At 46.9% G+C, this 16,006-nt stretch overlaps 3 protein-coding genes across 3 annotated transcripts; 2 read left to right on the top strand and 1 right to left on the bottom strand.

Moving 5' to 3' along the window:
* Positions 1–1,137: 1,137 nt before the first annotated feature.
* On the top strand, positions 1,138–10,209 carry HOO65_070617 (uncharacterized protein; the record flags this gene model as incomplete). Its single annotated transcript, XM_071004762.1, has 3 exons — positions 1,138–3,802; positions 3,911–8,776; positions 8,834–10,209. 3 exons carry the CDS (start codon positions 1,138–1,140, stop codon positions 10,207–10,209), a joined length of 8,907 nt encoding a protein of 2,968 aa, XP_070857335.1.
* Positions 10,210–12,108: 1,899 nt separating this feature from the next.
* Positions 12,109–13,084, top strand: HOO65_070616 (uncharacterized protein; the record flags this gene model as incomplete). Its single annotated transcript, XM_071005119.1, has 2 exons — positions 12,109–13,014; positions 13,064–13,084. The coding sequence occupies 2 exons, from the start codon at positions 12,109–12,111 to the stop codon at positions 13,082–13,084; spliced, it is 927 nt and encodes a 308-aa protein (XP_070857334.1).
* Positions 13,085–14,237: 1,153 nt separating this feature from the next.
* Positions 14,238–15,182, bottom strand: HOO65_070615 (putative acetylxylan esterase A; the record flags this gene model as incomplete). The annotated part of the gene is made up of 2 exons (XM_071005130.1): positions 14,238–15,008; positions 15,075–15,182. The coding sequence occupies 2 exons, from the start codon at positions 15,180–15,182 to the stop codon at positions 14,238–14,240; spliced, it is 879 nt and encodes a 292-aa protein (XP_070857333.1).
* Positions 15,183–16,006: the final 824 nt, after the last annotated feature.

Raw genomic sequence — 16,006 nt, 5'->3', positions numbered from 1 at the left:
ACCTTGTTGCTCGTTTCCGCTCTACCGTGATTAGAGTACAATAGGCAAAAAAAAAAAAAGAAAGAAACAAGGAATGAACGAAAGAAAGAAAACAACCAAACACCAGAAATCACACAAAGAACAAAGCAGTGAACAGAGCGTAGAACGAATACAAAGGAAAAGTAGCTTGTGGCTGGTGGCTGGTTGCCTATAGATTTATTGATGTACCCAAGTATCAACCACTACCCTACCTTGATCTAGTTGCCCATCGTTACTGTCACGGTTTAGTGTACAGTTGTTCATGTAGACAGGTTCGGAGATAATCAAAGATTCAACATTGAGAAGGAAAGTAAACAACTATCTAAGCTACTCAAATGGTTGAGGGGTTTTTATTGTACTATAGTAAGGGGGCCGCCGTCAAAGTGTCGCTGTCTGATACCGTCTCGACTTTTTTGCCTCTTGACTTTGCTATTGTTAATATCACCACCGCTGCCGTTTCCGTACTTGTCCCTGCCACCCACCTTTTTCCACCTACTGGGAGTGTATAACCATGTATTCAAACGAAGAGGAGAGAAAACCACGGTGTTGCTCTCCCCAGGAGCATTTCATCATCCATCATGTGTTCATGCCGCCCAAACTCCCTCAAAAGGAGGACGATCACAAGGGCGAAGACGAAATGGGTCTTGTACGAAGCTTGAAGCAATGAATTAGAGAGTTTCGTGATTTATGTCCTGCCGAGCATCATGATTCTATCTCTGAGATCTTGGCTGGATTGCAAGCCTTTGAACGAATCCATTTGGCCGATGATACGGCAGTCCGTGTCAGCAGGAAAATGCTAAAGGAAACACTGGATGCATCGTTACATACCGGTACGAACTAAGCAACCTACCAAGAGTAAACTTGAGAATACTGACCTTTGTCTCCTGGGTAGATTTGCAGGTTCCTTTGTTTGTCGAGGCTCAGAATGCGGGGATGATCATTTATCGCAGAAACGGGCTTGTCTCTGTTGAAAGTTTTGAGCTCAGTCCTTTGGATACAGCAGTTTATTCAAGCAATGCTCCTATCAAAAGAAGGTTCCCAACCTGCGCAATAGCCATCGACGACTCTACCATGGTGAAACCGGAGTTCCGATCCGTCTTAGCGGAGACAGTCACCAAAATGAGTACACAACCCGCCCTTGGAACTATCCCCAAGGTGATGAATGCTAGCCAAATGTATCGAGAAACACGGTCTCCCGCATCGGCTCACTTGGTAACTGGCCTTTTGTCAAGCTTTCTTCTATCTGTAGGATCTGCTACACCCGTTATTGGACTCGAGAAAAACACCCATGATGAGGTACTCTGGAGCGACTGCTCGCTTCCGTGGAGAAGAAGCCCCATTTGGCTACTTGTCAGAGTATTTATCCAAATGACGCTTATACGCCGTGCTCCAGAGTCGGGCCAGTTTCTTTACAAGGCTATTATGGTATTCTACATGACTAGAGTGATGAGAGAAGCCTGTAAGACAGACATCCACAGCGACTTCATTTATGCTATGAGTGCGAAAGTTTCAAAACGCCTCCGGAAGATCTTAGAGCTCAAATTTGCCAACGATGAGGATGAATTAGTCAAATTCTGCAACCTAGGGCTTGAACATGCTAGTCAAGTTCTCTATCACCGGCGAGATGCAGCAAAGGCCAAGAAGCTTCAGGAAATTCCCACCAAGTTACATGAGATAGGAGAGCCTGTTTGCTCTGTTTCCCTCGAGACTATAGAAGAGCATATCACCCCACAACCGGAGGTTGAAAGAGACACTATCTCTAATTTCCAGCCGATTCTTGAGGTCAATATGTCCATTGAGCTTCCGGATATGAATCATGTTTCTAGTATCGAAGATGAATTCGGACTCTTAGATCTCGAGGCATGGATCTTGGCGATACCATCGGAGTTTCCAAGAACGATAGAGGAACAGGGTCTTTGGCCCTTGCTACGCCGACTAATCATCGAATACCATAAAACGGCAACCCTTTTTTACGAGGGCGATCCAATATCACTTTCTCAGGCAGCACTATATACTCTAGAACTGTGGGTCAATCTTGACAAGGCTTGCATAATGGCTTATGGGCCTCTGGAAGAATATTCGCCTTCATTCCCTATTGAACAACTTGGCAGCCTTGTCCTGAAATCTGCTGGCGATATGGAGCGTTTGAGTCAGATTGAGGACTATCTCCAAAAACGCAATGATTTGGCCAAGTATGGCTTTAACTATGCCTGCTCAAACTTTGGACACCTAGAAGGCCTTGCCGTCAAACTGTTCGACTCAGACTTCAAGTTTAGCAAGCTGTTATCAGAAATTCAAGCTCATGATGAGAGAAAACGGCAAGAAAAGGCCAATGAGCTTAAAGTGGCTAAAGACAATTATAAGTATTATTTCGAATTATACGAATCTTTGGAATGCCAATGTGATGAGAGAACTAGGCACCATCAGTGGACAAGAGCTCAGTCTAGACTGTGTGAGGCATGTGTGGCCTTAAAAACCGCCCAAGAATTGGAAGTTGAGGTTTGTGAGCGCACACTTCCTTCTGGAAAGTATCGTCAGAAAGCTGTGGTAGTGGAGCTGTTGCTGCCGAGCTGGCTGAATGCTTGGAGGGACTCGACATTGTTTTTACACTCAGACCTCTTCAAGGGGATACTACAAGAGGATAGTGGCCATGCCGGGCCATACTTGACAGTGGAGTCGTACGAGGCTCTGACCTCGTTTACGCCAATTTGCCAGCAAAGAATTGTGACAATTGGAAGCCGGACGAAGCCCCATCAAAGGACACACAGAAGTGGTGCAATTATCTCTGGTACCATTCTGGAAGACATCCTGCCTGAAAATGGCCTCCAATGGGAATACTGGCAGACCTTGCCTTCCCTGGAGTCCTATGTGCCTACAGAAGTAATGGGCTATCCAATCAAGGAGCTGAAAATATTCCAGTTCAAGATGCCGCCAGCGTCTACAGCTCTTGACTATTTCAGCTTCCGAGCTGGCCATTCTGCTGGGCCGTCCCCGAATGAAGTTATTTCCAAGCAATGGCAATGCCCTAACCATCTTTCTCTGGACGAGTTCAAGGCTCTGGCAACACTGCCCCTCGGCTACAGAATTCAATGGCCTAATATCCTGCTGCAGCTGGCCTCCCCAGTAGTTGATTTCAACAAAGAGGAAACCATAACCATGATTCTACAGTGCATCCATCAGATGGGGCCAAAAGGCGAGCATGGAAACAAGCGAGCTTCAGTCATGTTGGTTGATGATAATTTAGCCTCTAAGATCATTACCTCCCTCAGTATTGCATTATCTCGATTTGAAGAGAACTGGGATTCTAGCGTGGCATTGATGACCTTCACATGCATTGCCACACGTGTTATTTCCTTGGTATCGACTCCCAACGTTGTGAGAGATGGTCTGATGTTCCTCAAGCACTCCCGCAAGGTTTCACTTGGTTGGATTCAAAAGCTCCAGCAGAAGCTCAACACGGCCGGCTATAATCAAGATTTAACCCACCATCTCAATCATTGCATTCTGACTTGTGCTGCTTCTTTCTGTATTGAAACAGAGTTGTTACTGCCTACTTTTAATGATGATGAAGTTCTTGAAGAATTCCTCCAAGTCGCCATCTTGAATGAAGAAATGGGCCGGTCATCAGAGGGTAAAACTACTTCCCAGATTGCTGTTCAAAATAGTTGGAGAAGAACCTGCCGTGAGGTCTTCAGCAGCTTTGTTGAAGGAATTAAGGGTGGTGGTAGAACCAAAGCCATTGAGAACGCCATATCCTATTTTTGGCCAAGCTTCACAGCTGTTGGTGAGTGAACCTGTCAAGAAGGTCCATTTCTCCATTGGGTGACTTGCTATGCCAAGAGTGCTGGTGCGAACCAGAGGCTTTATTTCATACAGTTTAGCCTTCTTACAGGCCAGTTGCTTGTGGATGGAAAGCGGCTCCGAAGGCTACCAGAAGCTGTTCAGAACCACCCCAGTTATATCAGCCTTTTCAAATCAACTGTCTTTGAGGTCGCTCCTTCTGGCCTTGAAGGGTTTGAACATCGGGCTCGATGCAAGTTCCAAGGCCATGAATTGCATTTCGGTTCCAGGCTTTATGGTAGTGGTGGAAATGAGCCATACCATTTCAAGCTATGTGCTTCAAGTCCAGTGGGAACTGAGCTGTATCTATTGCCTTCTAATATCTTTGAAGGTGAACTTCCTGAACATCTTGTTCGGAATTGTGTCCATTGGTACAACAGGCAAGATAATGTCGTTGAATTCCGTCCCCTGGGTGAGGCTTGGACTCACTCTACAACCCATTGCAGACTGTATCGTTCTTGTGACAACAAGTGGATTTTGCGCCAAATTACTAGCGCAAATACGAGCCGCGTGATTTTACCTTTGAGTTCACCGGAATTCAAGACTATCGCCAAAGTCTTTTCTTGCTTGGAAGAAGCAAGACATCTTGAAGTTAGTTTCCAAGCTGACACTGGTATGGTCAACATAAAACTCGCACGTTTCAAACTCGAGTTCTTCATGGACTGTAAAGCCCCAGCCCCAGACCTAGTGAGCAAGCAATATCGTGGCATGAAGGTGGCTCACAAGCCTGATCTCGGCACTCTCCACGGCCTTGATAATAAGCTTGTCCTTTGCGGGCTAGCAGACCCGTCTCGTCACAAGGTCCTAGTCCTGGATGGAAATGAGTCTGTCTCCCAGGCTAGTAACATGGGCTTTACACGGGTCTTGATTCAGCCCGTAGAGCCCTTCAAGATCCATGCCTACGACGTTGACTACACCTTAGGCCGACTGGTAGACAACGGCGACTTCTACAGTAAACTGTACCTTTGCTACATGCATGCCTTGACAAGTTTTTGTGTGCCTGATGAGCTTACTGGACTAACCGGTACTGAGCAGGCCCTAGAAATTCTGAATTCAGCTGCTGTCCAATCCATCACGTCCATTTCGGAAGCGATGAGTGAGATTCTGGCCAAGATCTCAAGCCTGACACCTAAAAGGGCATTTTACCCTGAACACTTGAAGGCAATGCAGACTATCAACTGGAGAACTGGTTTGGGATTTCTGGCACAACATGGGTATTTCCATGCTGCTGTGTCCAAATTAGTCTCTAACTCGATAAAGTTCCAACCCGTTTTCCACGAGACTAGCGCTTCTGTATCTTTACCACAAACAAATGATACCCTAGCTGAGAGAGACATGTGGCGCTCAGCTTCGGTGAGAGTTTCAGAGTTTGGAGTGGAATCCTGCTTAACAACATCAAGCAACTGTATTCCGGAATACAACCGTGCCAGCTTTCATCAGAGTGGCCGGGATGATAACCTTATGGCCCCTTGCCTTGAGCAAACTTCAAAAGCCATATTGGCTGTGCTGGAAAAAAAGAGTCTGCTTTCCCAAGATACTGGGATTGCAATTAAAATCTATGCGATTCTCACCGATGAGCGGCATGTCTTAGCACCTTCTCCGGGTAACACACATATCTTCACGGGGTATGATGGGCAGCATCTTGAAGATACTCTTCATTGCAAAAAGCGTCTGCTTTCCCTTTTCCAGATGCTGTCAGGATATTCAGGGCCAAAGCCTAATGCTTTCCAGATGATGATGTGGGTTGGTACAGTGGTCCTAGGCAAGACTGAGATTCCTGATATCATCAAAATATGCATGGAAATTTGGCGACAACCTCAGATGGCTCTTCCCATCCCTGAATACCAGTTTGACTTAAGCTATGGGTATTGTTTCAGTTCCTCCACTGTCACTGATGTTTTTTCCAAGTATGAAAAGCATCCTAGTAAGTGTCCCGAAATCGAAAACGAAGACTATGAAACAATGACACAAAAGAGACTTGTACACTTGGTCACTGGTGTTCAGAGAAAGTTTTCAAGGGACTTGTGTGATGAAGTTAAGAAGCAATTTCCTCGGTTTTGCCCAACACTTCCTGAAGGCCACTGGGAGTCATGGTTTGATTTCAAGTCAATCAAAACCGAGTTAGGAGATTTGTTTAGACACTGGAATCAAAATCTCCTTTTGCATGACTGCGTTCAGAATCTGGAGGCGATCCTCAAGCCCCAGATCCCACTGGTTCAACAAATTTCGCAACCAAAGTCAATTCATATGGAGATCAAGACTGGAAATCTTGTTGGTAAAAAGGTGAAAGGCTTAATCTTGGTGGAAAACATCTTCCAACTTACAGCTCCAGGAGTCTCTCCCATCCCCTCTAAGACAGCTATCACCATAGTGGATTATAATATCCCGAAGCCCTACTCAGATTCCACTCAACGCACGGCAGAGCTTTACAAGCTGTTGAAGGGGCTCCAGAAGCGTGCGAAGACGGACCACCATAAGGGCTATCTGAAAAGACTAGAAGAGAGCATTGAAGGCCTTTGCCGCCAACCGCCTTTGCCTCGCAAAACTCGACTGGTTGAGAAGGAGCTTCGCGCCAAACTAGACCGGCATGAGTACGATGGTTTGCTTTCAAAAGCAGATGATTTACGAGCTTTATACGAGGATGAGGCGAGCAAAATCTTCAACGACATGGCTAGCGTGTTTGACAAACACAGAAAGACGCACGGTATGTCAGTTCATGATAATCTCCATCAACCTCGCTTCACGCCTAGCTACTTCCTTAAGAGACTCTCTAGCTATGGGTTTCATAAAAAGTGGCAGTCTGTTATTGTGGCATACGGTGTTGCTATAACCCAGGTTCAAAGGGCCGGAAGAATCCAATCTGCTATTCTCCAAGAGGACTGGGCTACCTTGAACTCTGAGTTGAATGACATTGGTCACTTGAACTGGAGCCCTGAGGACTACCCAAGCTCATTGCTTCTCGAGGTCGACTCAGGTCTTATCATCCGAAAGGTACAGCAAGACATTGCACACCTCATGATTAACCCGCCATCAGACCAAAACTGCGTCACCCAACTGAACATGGGCAAGGGGAAATCATCTGTCATCGTCCCGATCGTCTCGGCAGCTCTGGCAAACAAACAGCGTCTGATGTGTGTCGTCGTTGCCAAGCCCCAGTCGAAGCAAATGCTTGAAACGCTTTTGATCAGACTTGGCGGGCTTGTCAATCGTCGTGTTTTTCAAGTCCCATATTCACGGGGCCTAGTAACCACAGAATCGCAAGCTCAGCTATTGCTATGCCTATTGCAGGAGTGCCAGAATGTCGGTGGTGTTTTACTAGTTCAGCCTGAGCATCTTCTATCGATTAAGCTTGCTGGTATACAAGCAAAGCTTGCTCAATTGCCCTATGCCGATACACTAGTTGGCATCCAAAATTTCATGAGCAGCAAGTCTCGTTTCCTGGTAGACGAGAGTGATGAAAACTTCAGTGTCAAGTTTGAGCTCATTTATACCATTGGCAACCAACGGCCGATCGACAACAGCCCTCAGCGATGGTTCACTATCCAGGAAGTTCTTAGTCTTGTGGCAGCCCATATTGGGACTGTTCAAGAGAGGTTTCCTCAAAGCGTTGAGATATCACAAGACAAAGCAGGCTGCTTTCCCTGGATCTGCATTCTAGAGGCAGACGCTATGCAGTTCCTGGTAGAGAAGGTAGCTAAAACTGTCTGTAACAAAGGCATCGCTAGCTTCTCTATTATCACCGAGCCTGCTAGCCGTCGTAGACTGGCCGAGCAATATCTTCTAAACATCGATATCTCCAATTCAGATGTTTACACGCTTGAAAAGGCTTTTATCAATTGCAGAGACACTGAAAAGACTTTCAGTGCCCTTATGCTTTTGCGCGGCCTCTTTTCCATGGGCGTTCTCGCCTTTGGCCTGATGAAAAAACGATGGAGGGTGGACTATGGTCTCGATGCCTCTCGGACGCCAAAAACCTGTCTTGCTGTACCCTTCCGGGCGAAAGACTGTCCCTCGGCAAGATCAGAGTTTAGTCATCCCGATGCTGTGATGGTCTTAACCTCTTTGAGCTACTACTACGGCGGCCTAAGTGATGACGAGGTATTCCAGTGCTTCGACGTGCTGAAGCTAGGCAGCGAGCCAGAGATCGGCTATGCACTTTGGACTGACAAGCTTGTAGGTATTCCGGATTGCTTTCGCAGCCTCTCCGGAATCAACCTAAAAGATAAATTGCAGTGCATCCAGGTGGTCTTCCCGCACCTGAAATACTCCAAGTCCATCATTGACTTCTTCCTAAGCAACGTAGTGTTTCCTAGAGAAATGCGTGAGTTCCCAGAGCGCATTTCCGCTTCAGGCTGGGACCTCAGTGAAGTCAAAATCAACCCAACCACAGGCTTCAGTGGGACCAACGACTCCCGAGATCTTCTACCCCTGGACATCACACAACATGATCGTGAAAGCCTCAAAGGAACAAATGCCTTGGTGTTAGGTTATCTTCTACGCCCCGAGACTAGCGTTCACGTAATGCCCCGGAAGGAGCCACAGAGCACAGACTCCGATGCTGTCATTCTCTTGAAGGCTGTGACTCAAATGACCCCGCCAGTACGGGTGATTCTCGATGTTGGGGCTCAAACTTTGGAGCTTGGCAATGAAGAGGTTGCCAGGGAATGGCTTTCTATGGTTACTGAGGATGCCCAAACCCAAGCAGCTGTTTTCGTTAATGCCAAGGACGAGCTGAGTGTTGTCGATCGTGAAGGTATTGTTGAACCCCTACAGACTTCCCACTTTGCAGCACAGCTAGATGTGTGCCTGGTCTTCTTAGACGAAGCTCATACTCGGGGGATTGATTTGAAACTTCCCACAAACTACAGAGCTGCTGTCACTCTGGGCCCTGGCCTAACCAAAGACAGACTAACACAAGGTATGGATCCCTATCTACTATCCTCTCGAATACTGGACTGACATGGTGCAACTGCAGCTTGTATGCGCATGCGCAAACTCGGTCACGGCCAATCTGTGATCTTCTGTGTTCCTGATGACATCAGGAAAAAAATTGCGCAACAGGAAGAAGACCCTTTACTACACGAAGCAGTTCCGACTGTCTCGGGTATTCTGACATGGTGCATTGAGCAAACTTGGAGTTTCATCTCCGATGGAATTTACTTGTGGGCAAAGCAAGGCTCTCGTCACCGCCACAACCAAGGATATTGGAATGAGACCTGGAGCTTCGACAATAACATGTCCATTGCTACTGCGTGGAAATTTTTAGAGCCCGAAACGCAAAAGTTGAAAGAGCGGTATCATCCATCACTTGCAACCCCTGACCAACTTTCAAAACTGCGGCTTCCAGACCACCACCCTATCTACAGACGAGTTCAAGAGTTTGGCATCCATGTGCTGGATGGATCGATGTTAAATGAAGAGCAAGAGCGCGAACTGGCGCCTGAAATTGAACAGGAGCGCGAGATTCAGAGAACACCTTCTATTAAGGCCAAAGTTCACAAATGGAATACCGGCGTTTCAGATTTCATTGAAACGACAGTTTTACCAAAGGGCCCTCATTTTCGCAAAGCTTTCCATATGTTTGCTGAAACCTCAGCCGCCATTTTTTATCCAGCCGACGAAATCTACAGTCACATATGGGCTACACAAGACTTTTGCGAAACAGTTGAAACCAACGAAGAAACTTCATTTAAAGAACTGGATGGCTATCTTCGAAATGTCCAATGGATTCTAGCCAGGTCCAGCCACCGACACTGTGGCCAGAGCACGTTTGTCAATTGTCATCTACTGATCATCAGTCCCTTTGAGGCTGAGATAGCTGTGGATATCGTAAAAAGATCACAAGGCCTTGTGTCACTTCATTTGTACTCTCCGCGTGTCAACTTCGGTCTACCATCGCTTGACAATCTCGACCTCTTTGTTATCTCGGCCAACGCAAAGCATCAAGATCTACTTCCTATGACCAAAGAAACAGCGCCAAGCCTGATCCGTGAGCTGAACTTGTTTGCTGGCCAAATTTACATGTCCAGTTTTGACGAATATCTTGCCATTTGCAACTATCTCGGTATCACTACTGAGCCAGCAAGAGAGGGCGAAGATATCGCTATAGGCGGCTTCATCAACCGTGATATGCAAGGACAGGTTGGTGGTGGAAGCAATTTCTTAAAAAGCCCTGTTCACTTCTTTCGTCGTGTTATGGCGCTGAGACACCGAAACACTAGCATTCTACATAGCCACATGGGCGCAGTGCTGAACACGCGTATTCTCTCTCAATGCGACTTTGAAAAGTCAGCTACAGCCAATGCTGCGTCTAGGGAAAGCTCTCAAGCGTCTATGGCCAAGAGGAATTGAGGTGGGTGGACCTAAAGCCTGTACACTTATAATATAGTAGTATTGTTAGACGGTACTTTAGAAACTTGATAGTTAGTGCCAATATAGTGTACAGACCACCTAATTCATCAAGTTTTTGGTGTACATGCCCAAATCATTAGTAGTAAGAAGACTACACTAGACTTCAGAAGGTGGGTGGGGTCTAGTTTTCACTTAATTATGAACTTGTGGGAACAATCTACGGAATTCAGTTATACGACTTTTGAAGTCACTCGTGATCCTGTACAACCACACGTGGAACCGTGCTGGTATAGAGATTGATCGAATTGGTGAAGGTTGTCTGTTAAGTTCTTCCATCATGCACAACTAACTAAGCTGGAGTATTCAGGCTCGGGTTTACCCGGGGTTAATCCGACTGAAGGCAGATTCCCCACAATACCCATCCTCCAACATTTCATCCAACAGCTGGAGTATTCAGGCTCGGGTTTACCCGTGATTAATCCGACAAAAGACAGATTCCCCACAATACCCATCCTCCAACATTTCATCCAACAGAGCCACTTTCTACATAGGATTCGACTGGCAAGGATAAAGCCACGATGATGGGAACTACATTCGTATTTACCCAAGAGAAATCATTGGACATGAATCGCAAGCTCACCCACTGCCCTTTTCCACAGCGCATCCCAGACCGAGAGAGAGCCAGCTCGCCAAAACCATACGCACATCTTGGTAGTTGATGAAACCATAATGCCTGTAGTTGGAATATCTTTCAAGGAAAAAATATAACCAACGCCGAAAACAAATCCCAGCGCTTAAGCGCCCCTATCCAAGCCACACGTCAAATAAGATATATTTGATAGAACCACAAGTCACCAAGAAAGGGCCTGATCGGAGTGAAAAAGGGATGTCATGGACATATTACAGCGGGTTACCTACCATTCTTGGCCACCTTGTAGCATGCATCTAACCAACATCACAATTATATGGACATGCACCTAGCTTGATTCTGTCGCCATCCAGCATCTCAACTGGCTACCTCTACTGGCTGCGTTCACCTTAGCAGCTGTGTCCAAAACTATCATCAGTAGCCATGCCGCTGAACGTAGAGGCGGCCGCTAAAGATCATGCGGAAGACAAAGTTAAAAACGCAATAATCATATTGCTACGGATGTTATGCCCGCTTGCTTGTATAGTATCAATGACCCATTTCCCCTCATTTCAATTCCTTACTGTATCTGCTTGTATTTGACTCACTAGGTTTCTCATGTGGCAATACACCATAGGCAGAGCGACCCCTAGTGGCCGACGCCAAAACAGCAAACCAACGCCCACCACTGAATAGAGACATCTATCAAAACCGGCAATATCAGCTCGGATCTTGCGAGATAGGCATATAAGTGAAAAGATCAATAGCCAATCGGAATAGCCTGCTGCCCTTTCATGTCTCTTGCGATACCAAAACTCTAGAGTATCGATTGCAGCCTTGCAGAAACACAGCTCAGCTTCCCCCCATTTTCTTGACGATGTTCCAAAAGCTTCCTTTTACATACATGAAAGCTACCTTTGCCCCTCGCATCATGGTAATGATCAGCGTAGGGTGGGTATCTTCTCTGCTGAATATCAGTGTTCAGCTACTATTTTGAGTAATAATCGTAGCTTGAGGCAAGCTGAAGGGTTTTTGATGCGTGATCTAAATATCTCATATAGATGTTCTGATTTTACTCTCCGTAGAGCAACGTCATTCACAACTCAAGGCGAGATCTAGTTGAGTGCTCTCTCTTATATAAAGGCACGTATCTCCTTTCGTCTGAGCATCAACCTCAGTTAAGAATCAAAACCAACTACCAAACTTCCCCATCCCCTTATCCAATTCTGTTTATAACCCTTCTTTTTTCCCCCTATACAATTACTGCCAATATGGGTCTCCCTTCTGGACCTCTCACTTTTGATGAATCCAAGGTCAGCAAGGCCAAGATTCCTATGCTGGAGCCGAGTGGCTATGATCTGAGTCGCGATGAGCTGCAAAGCATCTTTGGTATCGACCCTTCTCGCTTTGGTGCCTTGCCCAAGCGCATTGTTGTTCCTACCCTAGAGGGGCGCTGGTATGTGGAGCACTGGTACTCTGTCACTGGCTGGATCTATGTCCTTGAGCCTGTTGCATGGGTCCCTCAGGTCTATCATGGCCGGACTGAGCCGGTATCCAAGTTCAAGAAGAAATACACCAAGGAAGTCACCAATGTCAAGGAAAGCAATTTCAACGCTTCCACCTCTGCCTCTCTAACGATTGAGGCCGGGGGCTCCTACATGGGTATCACGGCCTCTATCAAATCAACCAACGAGATCAAATTCGAGGTCTCCCAGTCCAACTCTGTGGAGGAGAAAATGAATGAGTCAGGAGAGGTTGGCGATGTCCCTGTGCATAAGATCTTCGTGTACCCAAACCTAAGGTGCAAGGTGGTCAAGAAGCAGCGTATTAACTACACTATCAATGACGAGAGTAATGAACTCAAATGGGATAGTCACAATGGCGAAACCTGGAACGACCGCTGGGTTGGTGACTCCAACCTCGGCCCCCTGAAGAAGCTTGCTTGGAACCCGGTTCCCATGACTGGAAGCGGACTTGCTGGCAAGTGCTACATTCTCCCAGTGCCTCAGAATGCCCCTGGCGGTGGAGTTGAGGTTGAAACTGTCATGTCGCGTCAAGGGTGGACTGACTGGTACCATTACAACCTCCCATGGGAAACCCCTGAAGACGAAACCATCACACTGGCTGTACCCAACAACAGCATTGCTTTCCAGCCTATGGCAACCTGGGCTGTTCTTGTAAGTTAACTTGTACCCTTCAGTCTGTATTTCTACACATATCTAACAGTGCTTCCTAGCCCAAGCGTGACTGAGTGCCTCTGGTTTAAATACACTCAAAACCGAGGGGGTTGTTAATGATTCGACCATATACTCAGGCGCCACCACCCGTCATTTGTCCTGTTTGGACATCTTGCCGGGTTTTTAGGACTGTCGCTTTTCCGCAGCGACCCTATTTTATTTCATTTCTTCGTGCAGTCAAATTTCGTCTGTCATTTATTGGGCAACTCTTTGTGCACTTTCAAAGCTATTATTGTTGGTCAAGTTGGGAGGTAGCTATAGATCTTCTAGACTAAGCCAGAACTCTGTTCTGGACATTCCAGCAATTACAAAGTCCTTTGCCTAATTAGTTCTAACACAAACTACAAAGTTTTGCAGCATAATAATTTGATCAGCTGAAGCTTTGTGATATAAAGTACTGTTGCATTATATGCACCCTAGCAATTTCCCCATGTGGCTTAAGTTGTATCATACATCGCTCAACACATGGCTGTTCTGTGGCGAGGTTCTGTTGCAAGTTGGATCAAGACAAAAGTCCCGCAGACAATATTCAAGACGTTCAATAGTTGTTATGCAAGATGCCCGAGAATAAAGATCGTCTTCCATTGATGGCCCAATCCGCAGGGCGTGAGAAATCAGAAAAAGAGATGTTACCAAAGTTGTAATGCCACTTCTGAAGACATGGCAGCAGGTCATCAAGTGACTGTCCAGCGTTATTCAGCTCGGCCACTTCCCCCCGCTACAACCAACTGCTTAGACAGCACAGTTTACTCAACAACACATACCTTGGGGCCTTAAAAGCCCGAATAGAATGTATAGCATTCAGACTGTATCTAGGCCAACCGCTACATAGAGTTCTCAGGAGCTAGACTTGGGTAATCTATTTGCAGTGGGATTTAGCTAGCCTGCGTGTGATTTTCCCTGGGGAAACTTGGTTGTTTAAGGTTTCTATGAGATTAATACAGAAGGTCCATATTGATTACATATACCATGGTTTTATTATATACAAGAAGCATATATTCGCAAAGGGTCTAGCCCTTATGGCAAGTATTAAATAAGAATATAATGAAAAGCATCTCATTTGAGTGCCTCTTCCCCTTTCTTCACCCCTCCTCTTTTCCACAGCCTCCCAGCATTGCTTTTGCGCAAGATATTTCACCCGAGCAAAGACAAAGAAAAAGAGTTTAAGCAAGGCCAAACAGCTTAAGGTCGTTGTCAACCTGCATGGGGATAGAGTGCGTGACTCCCTGCGCGACTACACCTCTGACCTTGGGGCCATAAACAGTCGTCGTCCATCCGCTAATAGGCTGGTTCTGGGAAGCCTGACCTCCGGTCATGCTGTATCCAAAGACGCCAGTCCACTGCTTCAGGGCCTCCTGAAGGTTCTGGGGGTTAATAGTAGTATCGGCAGTGCCGTGGTACAGGGTCATGGAAGGGCGAGGTCCGTTGTAGCCAGGGTCCATGGCCTTGGCGACGCTAGCCCACTCCTGTTGGGTCTGGATCGACTGGCCAGAAGAGCACGTGGAGTTCCACCCAGCGACGCTTCCGGTGTAGAAGCAGCCTGCAGCCACACCAGCATAGGAAGTAGCGGCAGCAAAAAGCTCAGGGTAGGCCGCAGAAAGAACGTTAGTCATCATGGCACCGGATGAAATGCCGGTAACGAAGACACGCTTAGAATCCGCAGCAATCTTAGGGTCCTTCACAGCATAGCGAACCATGTTTGCAATGCTAGTGGAGTCGCCGTTGCCATCGTGCGAGAGAGTTGCAGGCGATGAAACGTCCCAGCAGCCACTGGCGTTAGGGGTTTCACCATAAATCACCGTGAAGCCGTATTTGGCGGCTGCAGTGGCCCAGCCAGTGTTGGCGTACATGGCACTTGCCGTTCCACCGCAGTAGTGGAGGACCAGGACCACAGGGGCACCCTTCTGGAGGTTGTCCGGCTGGAAAGTGTACATCTACGAACGGAATATGTCAGCATGTACTGGTAGAGGGCCTGAGTATGGAAGCCGTCAGCTTCTTACCTTTGCTCCAGTGGGATTGTTGCCAAAGTTGGTCACCTGAGTGAGCGACGCAGCATTTGCGGCAGAGACGAAAGCGCCAATGGCGGCGAGAACGGATGAAACCTTCATATTTTGTATAAAAAGAGGGTGGTAGAGAGACGGTAAAGGTTGGCAGTGGTGGAGTTTGCTAAAAAGAGAGTGAACCAAGCAATAATGGACGAAAGGAACGAAGATCGGGCGATGATTTATAAAAGAGAGAACAGACGAAAAAAAAGAATGTAGCTTGCGACCTGCAACCCGTATGTAGCTCTGACCAGAGAGATGAGAAGGAAGATGTGCAGAAGATAAGATGAAGAATTCATCCCAAGTGCACGAGATCTCCCGCTTTTATATCCCTTTTGAGTCTAAAATACCAAGAGGCCAAAGGTCAGAGACAAAGTTTCCTTCTCTCTGGCCTTCACCAAAGCTTGGCTGTAGTCAGTCATCCTTGAAACTCTGTCATTTCGCCATTTGAATCTTGCGTTTCCAGGTTGTTTCTATGACGCTGCGCCACTCGGTTGGACGCAATTTCTTAAGTTCAGATGGGCTGGCAGGAATTAATTCATGACTAGATATACTACGAGCTAGGTAGCAAGGGCCCAAGCGCCAGGCTTCAGGGGTACGGACGGCAGTATCGCAGAATCCAGCCCGACATCAGGATAGTTTTGCTAGAACAGGAGAAACGGAAGAGTTCAGGGGGTCTGATTAGGGGCTTAATCAAGTAGCTTTGTCGGCAATCTTACCCCGGCCGGCATAGGCTCTTAGACTCGGCAGACGCTGTAGCCTAGTTGGTGGCTTAACGAAACCAAGAGATATTCTTTTCTTTTTTTATCAAAGAACTTTCGAGCTGCCGGGGAAGGGGGATGGGACGGGAGCGGAGGGTGAGCAAAAAAGATCGACCCCGAAGTCTCAGC

The sequence above is a fragment of the Ceratocystis lukuohia genome, assembly GCF_044167205.1.
Source record: "Ceratocystis lukuohia strain C4212 chromosome Unknown Supercontig7_pilon, whole genome shotgun sequence".
NCBI classification, from domain to species: domain Eukaryota; kingdom Fungi; phylum Ascomycota; class Sordariomycetes; order Microascales; family Ceratocystidaceae; genus Ceratocystis; species Ceratocystis lukuohia.
This window is presented reverse-complemented; position numbering and strand designations above follow the sequence as displayed.